Raw genomic sequence first — 13,696 nt, forward strand, 5'->3', positions numbered from 1 at the left:
AGGTATTGCTCTCTCCCCACATGGCTTCCAGGAGAGCTCAGAGTGGTTCTAGGTGATGCTTTATTACACATAGGAGCTCCCCTGCCGGCAGGCCCAGAGCACACTCATTTTCCAGTTAGTGTAGCAGAGTTGCCCGAGAAGGGATTATTAGGCCTGTGGCTCCATCCTCGGCATTGTAATGTCAGCCTCAACACCCAGTGCAGGGGACACTGGGAGAACCAGATGCATTTTCTTTCTTGGCACGGTCGCAGCCTTCCTTAGTGCGACGTGCTCAACACCGGTTTTCCACAGCCCCGTGCAGAGCAACTCAGGTAATGGACTATTGCTAAAGTGCCCAATAGTCCATCGGATTCAGGTGTGCTACGCGGCCTCACCCTCAGGGGTGCTGGGTCTATTCTTGGTGGCTTATTGTTCCTCCCAAGTAGATTTCTAAGTCGTTGTCAACTGTGGCTTGACTGGGCAAGCTTGAAAGCTGCATTGCAACATGAACAGGATCTATAGGATCTGCGAAGCGCGTTGGGGAAAAAAAGAAAAGAAAAAAGGTTCCTCAGTGAAAAGTGTCAAGGTTACAAATCTGGGATGAGGATTTTCCTCAAGAATGTTAAAATTCCTGCCCCCCTTGCCGCCGCAAGCACACACAGGACAAGGAAGATGCTGTCAGGAATTTAATTGTACTTGGCACTTCACACTGTACAAGACATTTACAGAGAACCCCGTTTTGTTGCCTTTATTTACAATGTCTTCCGCCCTCCACCACTCCTGGCCAGTGCGTTAATCCTTTCCAGCCAAGTTGCAGCTCTTGGAGCACTGATTTCCTGTGCCGTCATTACCAGTTTAGCTAAAAGACAACTTTGTTTGAACCATAACTATTGCTAAAGCTTCGTCAGACGCCTATTGAGCGGCCTTTCCTCATTCCTTTGCTTAAGACTATCGAAACGCATCAACCTTGTCATGCATCACCACCTGCTTCTCCTCTCAACGACTTGACACCAAACACTTCCTGCCCTCCATCCACCTACGACATACAATAAGCCTTCACGTTTGCCTCTTGTGCTCTTTCGTGTTCCAGTTAAAAAACAAGACTTAATTCTGAAACCAAAAAAAAAAAAAAAGGCAAAATTCCCCTCTTCTCTCTCTCTCTCTCATTTACCCTAAATCAATGCTTCTGTCTACACCCGACCTTTCTGCGACATCCCCCAAACCTTCAGATCACCAATGCTTTTCTCCTTCAGTAATTCAGAGCATGCACAAGCTGGTTACAGTCAGCATGTCAAACAACTTGGACTGCTCCGTTAAGTGAGTTATCCTTCCCACTCAAAACATTATGGCTTGGCTTCGCTGCGTAAAGTTTTGAACAGGCTTTAAAAACAAAACAAAAAAAAGTATGTACAAGACATTTTTGAACAAAAAAAAGAAGATCAAGGACTTGAAAGGAAATGCCACGTTTGAAAGTCACGATACAATAAAATGAAACAAACATACAAAAGGTCTTTCAAAGAAAAAAAGAAGCTATTTTAAAATAAAATAAAAAAACAAACTTAAATACCTGGCAGGTTATGTAAATTAAAATGAGGAATGTACAACGAACAAAGATAAAAAATTCCAGTAGGTAAATGGAAAACCTATCGAGCTGGAGTCTGTTTCTCCAAGAGTGCCGTATTGTTGCATGAATTAAAACACCACACTGCAAACCATGCATCTCACAAGTTCAAAACGTGACTGGGTTTCTTGAGTTTAAGTTGGAATTGAAAATCTTTCACAATGTTGATCCCAACACTGTGAAAGTGCCAGACTCTCTGCAGTTCCTTATCTTGGTGGGTTTGGATTTCCTTCGGAGGACCACACTTCTGCTGACTCCCAAAAACCAGCCTTACTTAATGTCTTCCAGTCTCAAGTACTGTTCGTATTAATGCTTTGGAAACCTGAAGTCTATCCTTCACGTCCGCCATCAAGCAACAGTAAAGAGCGGGAGAAGTTTGGAACTGCTGTTTGAATCGCAGTCGGAGTCAAGGTGGCCACGCGTGCTTCAGAAAAAACAGACTCCAGATCGACAGCGTTAACTGTATACCAATAGCTGCCATTACACACACGTACAAACACACACACACACACACACACACACACACACGTTTGTTCAGCAGAGTAACCTCATCATGCTCACGTTACAAGAAAAAATGTACACGTTATTTATAAATAAACAATTCTTCCTCAAAGAAGTCCTTTGGCTCCTTCTTAAACTAGCGTTTCTTTCCGTCTGCTGCTGAGCTGCTTCTCTCTCGCCTTCCTGTGCCCGGAGAACGTTCTGTGCGTTTTCCCACTCCTGGCTTCGTCCGTGTCCACAGGCGAGCAACACTCAGCGGTGTTTTCGTCTAGCTCCATCTCAAGGATTCCAGACATGGCCGACTGCCTCCTCTGGACCTTGGTGTTGGATGCAGCTGGGTTATTCTCTTCCGACTCCTCGCTGAGCTCCGGCAGCTCCTTCAGGTCTGCCGAGGAGGCAGTAGTCCGCTGGAAGGGCATGATGGCCGTTCTGATGCAATTAACCCACTGCTGCTTGTGGAAGATGTCGTTGGCTTGTAGCGTGTGGGACTGGCCCGGGCTGGGGTCTTGGAAACGAACTCTGAAGATATTTTTTGCTAAAGAGAAGCAAAAAGGAAAAGAAAGTCAGTTCAGTAAGTCTGGACTTAAAACGATTCTGTTCTAATACTACCAGCTTAAGTGTTCATATGCCATGGTTATGAAAGAACACTGAGAAGAGAAAGTTGGAGATGTCGACAACAGAATAATGCATCCGAGTTGTCAGATGAGACATTTCAGACAAAAATGTATGGCAGCCAGATATAAAACTGCTTCACTGTGGCCATCTAAAAGGAAGAGGGCAACGAACGTCACTTGACCTGACAAGGATGCAAGTGCTTAGGGAGCTATTATAAAAAGGGAGATGCTCCATTTAGTTTTCATCGAGTTTCGTGACCAGGGTTTTGTACCTTTATCTGAATTGCCAAATGCTCCCCTGAAGGATCCTCCCATTTTCACGTCCCCATCCTGCAGATCCTCCAGCACCAGCTCCTGAACTGGGATCGGCTGTCTGTACACCTGGTAGGAGTGACGCTCGTTTCGAGTCACGGGCCGCGTTAAGACCAGGATGTCTTGGAAGAGGAAGACGTACAGTTTCTGGAAAGAGATAAGCATTGGAGATTTGAATTTACAGTCTTGTCTTAGCGAGGTTCCGTATTCAGAACTGCTCCCCACGCTCCAACGTGAGGCTATGTATCATTAGTCCTACATTAACCCCATTACAATTTCCTGTTATTGCACTCAAAACACAGAGCTTCTAACAACTGCGACATCTGCAAGACGGCAAGGCCTGACTCTGCTCTTGGCATAAATCCACTGTGCTTGAGGAAGTCATTTCTGATTTACACTGGTGTATCTACGTTCTCCGACTTGAGTGTTTCAGGAAATCATTTTGCTCTCAGATTTAAAATCTCCTCAGAGCTACCAGTTGAAAACTAAACAGAATATTAGCGAAAAAAACAACTGATAACGAGGATCTGATTTTTCTTGCTCTTAGCAGCTTAGTGCTACGGCCGAGAAGGCTAACACTGCAAAGTATTTCCAATGAGAAACAGTAAAGTTTGACATTTAATGTTAATAGCTGAACTTTTAAAGAGCTTGACAAATTAAACCCAGGTGGAAGACAGATGCCAAGACGAGCCCTATTTCTGAGAGCGACACCAACCCAGCCTTCACAACACTGCTGCTAGCAGACCTTGCTATGCTTACGGGTATTTGTGGAGCAGATTAAAAACTTTGCTTGAGCAGAAATGGACAGGCTAGGAACCATCAGGAAGGGCTAGGAGTTCAACTGCATAACTGGGAATGTTAGTGTCCCTTCCAAGCCAATGGTCAAGCAGGAAGTCGCTCTCGATTAATGGGAAGAGGCACAGCCTCCTTAATAAGAAAGTCTTCTGCTAATTCCAACATCTTAAGGTGGTTGGAAACACCAGCAGCGGTTGGCTTTTCCTTAAAGCTGAAGCGCAGCAGGACATGGCACCCATTCTCTTGCGATGGGTTTTGGATTAGCGATACTAGCATCCTCTAAAACGAGAATTGATGGCTTAAGGGTCCCAGCCCTACTCTGGCAAACAAGCAGCACTGATGTGTCCTTCCCACATAGGAGGAATGGAGTGGAAGGAAGAGCACCAGTCACAGGTTTTCAGACTGAACCTTAGACATCAACATTAGAAGAACTCACATGGCCATTCTTATTCTTCAGCTCCCCATGGCACAGCAACACCTTGCTGGTTTCAATTCTAGGGTCCTTCTGCTTCTCATCCAGATACTCCAGTTTGTCAATATAATACTGGCACTCTGACTCTCCCTTCTTCAAGTTGATGTCCGAGAGGACTCCTTGGATTATAGCAATCTAGAAAATAAAAATGTTAAAAACTTAATTGCATAATGATTTGTGTTTTACTTTTATCCCTGTTTTAAAACTCTGCTGCAACGCTTGGGTCTCCTTGCGCAAGCGCTCGCGAATGCCTCTCATTGGATTTCAATGGGAGTGGTATCTGTGTAACTGGGCTTACTGGGGAAACCATACCCCTACATCATTTAGGGTTTAAGAGAGCTTTCTTACAGCCTGAGGGCTATATGATTACATACGATCACCATTATTACTTACAGCTTCTTCCAGAATCTGGACGTCAGGATGATCTTTCGGAGTATGTTTAAGAATTTCTTTCAAGAGCAGTGGGTATTTGACTAGACGACTTCGAGGGATATCCAGGAAGCTCCACAGGTCCAGCTTGCGGCTGAAAGGGGATTCAAGACAGCGCTGAAGGAAGTCCTGGACTCTTCGGTCTTGCTTCTTCTGATCCAGAAGAGCTTTGGCTGCCAGTTGGTTACTGCAATAGCCTTTGTAGGCATTCAGTCCTGGTAACTAAAGAAACAGCAGGACACTATTAGTTAAACTCCCTTGAAAGTACTGAGCACATGAATACGGCAGACTGTTCCCCCTTAACAGAGTATTATAACTAAAAATAAGAAATATAATTTGCATAAAAATGCCATTATTGTTTTGCATGAGGGAAGATAGATTCAGAAACGTCAACTTCCTTTGAAGTTTAGACGCCTGAAATCATCTCTTTGATAAACCTCCCAGAAAACAAGCATTCAACAAAAAAAATCAAGAAGTCATTACAAGGTGTCAAACAGCATAGTTAGATCTGTAGAGTTTCCTTGACCTATATAAATCAATAGACTCCCAATGACTTGCATGTTGCTAGGATTGCATCCCAGATCATTAAGCTCATGGCAACCAAATCATGTTACTCTATAGCTTAGAATTTTGTGGCTCCATTTAACGTATCCTAATTTTAGCTGACTGACACCAGTCATAATTTGAGTGAATAGCCAAGGGGACTCACCCATTTGACAAGAATGGGCCCGATCTGCTCCACTGTTCCATCTGGTCTTGTTGCTTCTCCTAACCTTGCCAAGAAGTCTGGAATGAAGAATACAGATGATGATTACCACGAGTGCCTCAGGAAGTGCTTACGCCTGAAATAATAAAGCATAGGTGCCAAGTACTCTTCACCAGACTCCAGACTTTCACTGTTGCTGCTCTTACCTTCATGGAGAGGGATATATGAATCCAAGTCCCCAAATATGTGAGTCAGTTCCTCCTCTGACATGATAGACAGCTTCAACATGGGGTCATGATAAGCCTATGGAAGAAGATTGGTGCCGAATTATATCACAGTCTAAACAAAGTAATAGCAGGGCACTGTATTTTCCCCCAAATACCCATGCATCTTATGTGCAGCACAGGACTGATGAAGCACTTGCTGGCTGTTTCACTGACTCTGTTGGGTGTCAATGATACCCGAACCACAAAATACCAGATGCCTACAGCTCTGGTATCTGTATACCAAACATCTGTAGATAACAGATACCAGAACCATAAAAGCTAAGAAATTCTAAGTGCTCGAGCTGATTTTCTTATGTAGAAAAGAGCATTTGAAATATTCTCGGGGTGCTATGATATCGGAACAGAATATTCAATTGCACAGCAAAATCAGGCAAAAAATATCTAGTAAAACTACCGCAGAACTGTGTGTGAGTACAAAGATGCCCCGAGGATATTGGATGTGGTCTTCAACTGCAAGGAAAAAACAACCACTCACCTTTCTGGCAAGCTTAAGATCTTCGATTAAATCCTGTTCTCCCCTGGACAGTTCATATATTGCCTGTGAGAAAGAGAGAAGAAAAGATATTTTGAGTCCTTTTTTGTTAAGTATATAGCAAATCAGCGCTTTCATTCTAGCTGTTCTTTGAAAGACACACTTCTAAGTTATAACTTGTGGCCTTGTTTCTGATCAAAGCTGCTAAGGGGGACCAAGAGAGATTATTAAATCCCTCCAGGGTCTGAAGACCAAAAAAAGGTTTTGCTGTTTGAGCTGCTGCAAGGCCCTTGGATCTGGCGGGCCAGAATAAATCCTTGCTTCCTCAGTGCTGAGAAAGTCAAACTACTTGCAAATGTGTGAAAGCTTTGATGCTTTCACACTAGCCAAGTCAAATATTTTGTCATCATGGACTTTTACAGCCAAAGTGCAGCAATTTACCTGCAGGTCAAATCCCACAGTTTATTACCTTTTCTCAGTTTCTGCTTCCTCAATACATTTTTCAGAGAACCAAGCGACAAAGTTTTCACTGTTTGGCACTTAGCCAACTGCTAAGTCCTTTCAGGAGGAAGAAGACCCTCCTTAGATAGGAAAGAACAGTTTGGCCTTCGTTTTCAGAAGTGACTAATGACTGTGTGTGTTCAACCCCAGAGGTGCCAAGTTCAAGCCTCATAAAAGAAAAAAAGGTCAGTCTCATTTAAAGTGCTGAGCTTGGCACGTAGAACCTGTAATCGCTGCAGAGAGGCCTATATGTTCAAAAGGTCAACCTGGATGGATTATTTTTCTAGAAGTAAAACTGTACATTTGTCCACATCCCACATTCACCCATTCCTTAAAATTAATGATTGAAAAAAATCAGGCTTTTAAACAGCTCTTAAACAAAAGAACTGTTTTGGAGAAGTTTGTTTAAAAGAAAAACCTTTTTTCTTTCGCTCTTTCTTCTAAAAACAGGGTGCATGATATATGAATAAGCATGATATAGTTTTCTCCTCTTTCCTGCCCCTTCATCTCCATCCTCCTCCACAAGCCAGAAGAAAGGAGGGCATCTTGATCAACAATTTACCTCCTGGCGCTTGATTTCTTTGGTGCTCAGAGTCTCCTTCATGTTAACATCTAATGTCTCGGACCAAAGCACGCTGTTTCTTCTCTTTGGTGGTGTGGGAGCAGCCGACCTGCTACATAACTTCTGGGCAAAGCCAGGGGACTTGCTGTCACCACGGAGGGCAAATGACTGGTGGGGAAGAAGGAGTGAATAAAAAGATTTGGTTCCAGCACTTCAAGTGTACCACAAGTTTTTCATTTGCTGCTCCCAATCCCTTTGTCCCTCTTCTACCGCAAGTTGTACAAGTTGTGCCTTAGTCAAGACTTTAATTTGCTAATGTCACCGGAGCTTATAGATGGAAATACTTGAATTCTGTTCTAGTGTTCAATGTCATTGCAACCCAAACATGAATTTGATCTGAGCTGCACATTTAGGGTAGCATGTTATAAGAACAGACTTTTTCGGTGCCACTTTCCTATGAAGAAAAACTGCAAACAAGTGTCCCTTCACATTTGCAGGGTTGTTGGTTGTAGCCGTGTTGGTCTAAGGACATAGGCAGGCAATGTTCTTTGGGTAGATGCGATATCTTTTATTAGACCAATTAAAATAGCTTTAGTTGGTCTAATAAAAGATATCATATCTACCCAAAGAACATTGCTTGCCTTCATATTGGCATGCACAGGATCATACATATCATGTACCTCACATACTGCCATAAGGCATTTGTGTATCATGCGACTCTCCCTACTTGAAACGGCTCATTCTTTTCCAGTGGTTAAACGTCAAGCTGCGTCTATACTACCGATTGGAGGCCAACAGAAAGCAGCTATTAGTTAACTCAGCCTCACTCTGCACATTCTCCACAGTTCAGAAGCTCTGGAGGGGCTCCTCCTTGTAGGACATACACATGCTTGATAAGAGCGTCTCAGTGACGATACAGCCTTTGAACCAGAAGACCCTTGGGAACCTGCAACTCTTCTCCATGCTTGGACTTGGCATGGGTCAAATTCCCAAGAGACCCTGAAATTCTGGGATCAGTCCAACCGCTTATAGGTGCATGTCCCCACTCCACAAAGAGAGAACCCTGTGCTTGGTCTTACCTGTATTGTCTGACCAAAGCGTCGAACTGCACCATTTCTTACAGGAGAGATCAAGTTTGCCAAGGACGTCACCCGAGCTAGAGGTCGAACTCGCTTATTGCTGGGCTCCTGCAAACAAAAAAAAAACCAGAACAAGTTGTACTGAGTGTGGTTGGGATTTAGATTGGTCAATGTTGTGAAGGCTGGAAAAACCAGTTTGTGCCTCTAAACAGTGTGCTGAAGTAGCTGCAGCAGGAGGTATTTGTCTGAACCTAAGTGCAGTCTTGCGAGAGGCAGGGACAATACAGATTGTGACGATCATAACGCCTGTAAGTATTTTTGCACAGTGCGGCTCCAGTTTGCTTCTGGACAGTAATGTACTAGAGACATTTGAGCAGATCCCGGTAGGACCTGTCATCAGCCCTTTGATGAGGCCCTGGCAGACGTACACAGCTGAGGATCTGCCATTACTACGCACAAGAATTTTGTGTCTGTTCCCTCACAGAACATGCTTTCCCCCTTTTATTTCACTCCAGAGACAGAAGGCACAAAGAACAGCCAGAGCCCAAGAGAGTTGCAAGTAGCTAATCTAGCATACAGCAAATATACGGCATGCTCGACATTCCGGTGAAGTATGTGGAAATACAAAAGGATGCTTCAATCTAGGAGTCTGCCTTTTCCTAAAGGATTGTGGCCTCTATCGCTTCAAAGCTGATGCTTTTGTACGTGGAGTGAGAGTAGTCCATCAACCTTAAGCTCTGTTCCAACTGATGCACCTCCGTGGATGGGGAGTCATCGGTCTGTTGGAGGCTACAGGCCCTTAACAAATGCAAGTGTCAAGCTACAGTAAGTGCTGTGCATAATGAACATTATATGGAAATTGCTAATGGGAAAGCAAGCACAACCAGAGATAAGGAAGGGTGGGAAGTAAGAAAAACCAAGGGCAGGTAAAGTCTTGTGATGCACTTAAAAGATACTTCCAAGCAACTGATCTCCAGAGCCTTGGAACCCGCCACAGGCGCAGAGATGTACCTCAATGCCCTTTCCTAGCGCAATGGTTAGATGGTTTCACGCGAAGCTTTGGGCGAACAATGAGTTGCCCTCATTATGCACATTAACAAGGGATTATCAGCCATCCCCAGTTAATGATGGATTCTCCCCTATTAAGTAGTAGAAGGAAAAAGAAAAGAAAAAAAAAAGGTGGGGAATGAGATGATGACATAATAGCTGGAGACAGAGGTCCCTACTGTGTCCACTTCCCGTTTCAGATGGCCATGTGAATCCTGCGTCTATGCGGGAGGTTAAACCAGCTGACCCTTGGCATCTTCCCTGCTTCCGTGAAAGACAGTAGTGAAAGGCACATGAATCCTTTGCTTCTGTGCGGCAAGAGTAATGACAAAACCTCAGAAGGGGGAAAAGGGCTATATGGAGCTGGATTCAGATCATTTGCATGGGGAAGAATCAGAAAGGGCAAAACCTGCGCAAATGAGAATCGGGCTTGGGCCATGCTGTGAATAGTGGCCTTGTGTTCTTAGATGCAGTGACCAAGACCCAAATTTAAGAGATGCTATGAATGAAGTCTTCAGAGCTGGAGGGGAAATAAAGCCACAATTCCTTGATTAACAGAGGTTTCAAATATAGGATGAAAGGATAGCTCAGTACAGGGCTAGGGATATCTGAGACTATCTTCTACATGTGCCATGGCTGAAAAATTTCAAAACTATTTGGATATTATAGGTTTGGAGAAAGAGCTGCAAAGAAAAAACAAAATGATATTAAGGCTAGGACACTGAGTATCATTTCATTTATGCTAGGCACATCTATTCAAGGGAAGACCCGTTAACCATGGCACTAAGGGTGCAGAATCCATCTACAAAGGGATGCGTCTGGAGGTGAAGCGAAGGACAGAAAGTTCTGAATGGACCGGAGAGGGACAAGGTTTATTTTGCATGTCGAGTTACTAAAACAAGGAGGCACAAGCCAAGAAAGGCTCATGAACTAAATCAGGCTGAGAGCAGGATTTAGACAGACATAAATCACATCCAGATCTGCCAAGAATGGCTATATAAATAGACCAAACAGAAAAAGTAAATAAATATATATGACACCGAGATTAATAGTGGAAGAAATCCCAGTGCTCAGGATAGGATGCTTGCGCGATATTTCTCAGCTCACTCTGTTCAGAGGTCAAAGGAGCGGGCTTTGCAGATATGAGATACAATGCCACGCTCCAGGCACTAATGGACATGTGTGAATGCCTTTGCAGCACATCTGTGCAGGACTGAAGTGACACATGCATATGCACAAGCCTGGCAGAAGGCAATCCCCTCCGTGTGCGACCGACAGTACAAAGGGGCTCCCTGTCTGAATGGATTTATAAATTGCCGCTCTTCAGAACAGCTACGGTGATCCGGAATAAGAGATGCAAATACCAGCACGGAGTGAAAAGTTCTCCTCTTGCTTAACAAGAGAGGGGGCTGGGGAACATACGGCTCAGAGCACTCCTTTGCCTTAAGGAAGATAGTGTTTTGAACAACCAACTCCCATGAGTTAAGCAACACCACTAGGAAGTTTGCCCTGTGCAGACTTTGCTCCCCTAAGGAATTCAAAAGACCTCATAAGCCACAACATTAGTTGAGCAAAATCCTCCAGAGTGCTGCACTGTGTCCTAGGAGTTTTCTCCTGCCTTCATGGCAGCTTTGGGTTTAACCTGCTATTCCACATCAGGTGAAGTTTGTCCTGGGTGTAAAACTATTGAAATGAGGGGTGTACACTAGGGATAATCCCCCATACAGAAATCTAGGCTAACTAAAAGTAAGCCAAATTACATTAAAACAAATTACTTACTAGAACAAAGTTAGCTTTTGTTGAACTTGTCTCAACTTTCGGTTAAGTGTCAATGCTGCAAATAGTTAACTGCTAACCACGGTTTCTACTTGAAAAACCAGTTTTTCGAGGAGGTCTTCTTTGTTTAAAAATCCTGGCTAAATCTTTGCTTGCAGGATGAAAGCAAGATGCCTGAAGAAGGGTGCTTGTGCCCGAAAGCTTGCAATTAAAATATTTTTTTTTGGCAAAAATCTAGTTCGTCTAATAATAGGCATCACCTCTACCACGAGTTTTGAGACAGACTTTCAACGGACTTTCCTTTCTGGGTACAAATCGCCACACTACAAAAAAGTTCAAGTGCCAAGTGGTTGCTTTCAAGTGTGAAAGCAATTAAAATGCCTGGTTTGAGTATAGATTTCCGCCCCCCCCCATGGCAGGTTATTTATTGTTATCTTTTAAAAAGGGTCATTTTCTACTGTGTTGTGTTCAATGTGCAAGATCACATGTGCATGTACAAACGTTGAGAAAAAGTGACCAATGGGGAAAAAAATGGAAACAATGCAAATGACTATAATTAAATGAACACTCAATTCCAACGGCGCTTTGGTCACCAGGTCAAGTATGAACCCAGAAGGGGCTGAGGTAAGCTGTACACTGACTGAAGACTAACGTGACGTGAATTTGCTGGATCTCAGTGCAGTTGGCGTAAGACGCCTGGCCGTGTCCGAGTGACCAAGGGAGGTTTGGCCACGGTGGATCAAAGAGCCATATCACTTCCTCAAACTCAAGGGGAAGGGGGAAGCACAGAAGTAGGATTGCTGGATGGCTAAAGGGCTTAAAGTGACTGTAAACAGCAAATGAGAACTTGGCACAAACACTTGAAAGCCACTCCTGACTCCCTTAACCAAAAACAACAATTAAACCTCTAATATGCAGCACCACATTAATCATATTCGACTGCGTACAAGGCTTTATTCCAGACAACTCATTCCTTAGATTTATCCCCAAACTCTCAGAGCAACTTTTTTTTTTTTTTTTACGGAGGTGCAGCAGTGAGTCTGTGGCTTGGCGTGCGCCCAGTTTCTCCAATTAAAGCTGGAATATTTCAAGCGCCCAACAGGACTTCGACAGAAGGTCATCCGAGTCAAGGGGAGTTTCAGTACAGGTCTGGCTATTTTATTTTATGTTTTGTAATAACCATTCTCTTTTTATCACTACCTTAGGCAGCACATTTCTGCTTGATTACTGTAGTCTTGCCTTGTGTCAACAGACAAGGTATGCAGTAAGCCTCCAGGAATGCAACCGGACTCATTTACATAACACAGGGTTACAAAGTCTTTTTAAAAGGAAATAAAATCTTACTTGTTTACCCAGAGACTAAGTGCCCGGATAGAAAAGGGTCTGTAAGGGAGCAAAGAAAACACAGCGCGTGGTGTAATTTATACACCTGGATCCTTTAGTCTTAAAGGACACCAGAAACAAGTTTGCAGCCTGCGACTGGCTCCTAGCTCTGCTCTTGGACGCTGCCCCGCCGAAGGCAAGGAGACAACCTGGACGAGTGCAATTAGCGTAGGATCAGGACTTTCTAGGTTTAGGGTGAAGACTCCAGAGTCCTTTGGGCACTTCTGGAGTCGAAATCCCTCTAAACGAGCCATTTCTAAATCACTTCTCAAAGCGTGGGGCAGGCTCCAAAGTCACTCTGAGAAATTTTATCGCCCCACTAGATGCAAGTTCGCTGGTTTCTCTAAAAGTTTGCCCTAAATCTGCTGGAAGAAAGTGTTAAGCCTTGCTACCGAAACCTTGCTACCCAGAAACAACAGTATCGCAGGACACGGAGGGGGTAAGAAAGGAGAAAGAAATTCAAACACCGCTCATCAAAAGTGGGTCCTGTTTGAAACTCCGAATTAAATCCCTCCATCTCGACAGACTCGCAAGACCCCAAATCGAAAACCCCGATCTCGACTCTCAAGACCCCGAATCAAAAGCCTCTGATCTCAAAAGACTCGCAAGACCCTGAATTGAAAACCCCTCCATCTCAAAGCTGGACTTGCAAGACCCCGAAACGCCCGGCGCGCACCGCGCCTGCCTGGAGCAACATGCCAGCTTCACCCACGGTCAGGCTCCACGGTGGCAAACCACCGCATTTCTCGGCTCCCTGATGAAGCGACACGCTCCTGCGACCCAAACGTCCTGCCTTCAAGCCTGCCCCGCAGACAGCGAGACAACAACCGCTGTCTGGGATCCCCTGCCCACGAGCGAGCCCAGCCCGTCCTCGGGCAGCCGGGTGCGGGGTGTCCCGGCCCCGGCCCCGAGCTCACCTCCTGCTCGCGGGACGCCTGGTTGTGCGCGTCCAGAACGCGGATGGTCCGCTTGATGGGGAGGAGGCCGCCCAGCTCGTCATGCGCCACCATGGCGGTGCGGGTCGGGCCGGGGGCAGCCCCGTGGGCCGGGGGCGGTATCGAGCTGCTGTCCCCTCGCGCTGCTTCTCCGCGTCTGGGCTGCAGCAGCAGGCGCGGGAAGCTCAAGGCAGGGGGCGGGGCCGAGCAGAGGGCGGGGCCGGG

The 13,696-nt window shown here is 45.0% G+C and overlaps 1 protein-coding gene across 1 annotated transcript; it reads right to left on the reverse strand.

Annotated features, from left to right (window-relative positions):
• Nucleotides 1-652: 652 nt before the first annotated feature.
• NET1 (neuroepithelial cell transforming 1) lies at nt 653-13,623 on the reverse strand. Its single transcript, XM_006035303.3, has 10 exons — nt 13,454-13,623; nt 8,331-8,438; nt 7,252-7,419; nt 6,192-6,254; nt 5,636-5,732; nt 5,433-5,509; nt 4,688-4,945; nt 4,259-4,429; nt 2,988-3,174; nt 653-2,636 (listed from the first exon to the last, which is right to left on the reverse strand). Exons 1-10 carry the CDS (start codon nt 13,544-13,546, stop codon nt 2,233-2,235), a joined length of 1,626 nt encoding a protein of 541 aa, XP_006035365.1. The 5' UTR covers nt 13,547-13,623; the 3' UTR covers nt 653-2,232.
• Between the last annotated feature and the right edge of the window lie 73 nt (nt 13,624-13,696).

The sequence above is a fragment of the Alligator sinensis genome, unplaced genomic scaffold (genome assembly GCF_000455745.1).
Source record: "Alligator sinensis unplaced genomic scaffold, ASM45574v1 scaffold1056_1, whole genome shotgun sequence".
Taxonomy (NCBI): domain Eukaryota; kingdom Metazoa; phylum Chordata; order Crocodylia; family Alligatoridae; genus Alligator; species Alligator sinensis.

Bases quoted from the DNA above. Each gene is read 5' to 3' on its own strand.
- NET1 (XM_006035303.3), bottom strand. From the start codon at position 13,546: ATGGTGGCGCATGACGAGCTGGGCGGCCTCCTCCCCATCAAGCGGACC. The intron at 7,420-8,330 runs GTAAGACCAAGC...CTTCCCCACCAG, and splicing joins GCTTTGGTCAGACAATACAG to TCATTTGCCCTCCGTGGTGA. The intron at 2,637-2,987 runs GTACAAAACCCT...GCTTCTCTTTAG, and splicing joins ATTTGGCAATTCAGATAAAG to CAAAAAATATCTTCAGAGTT.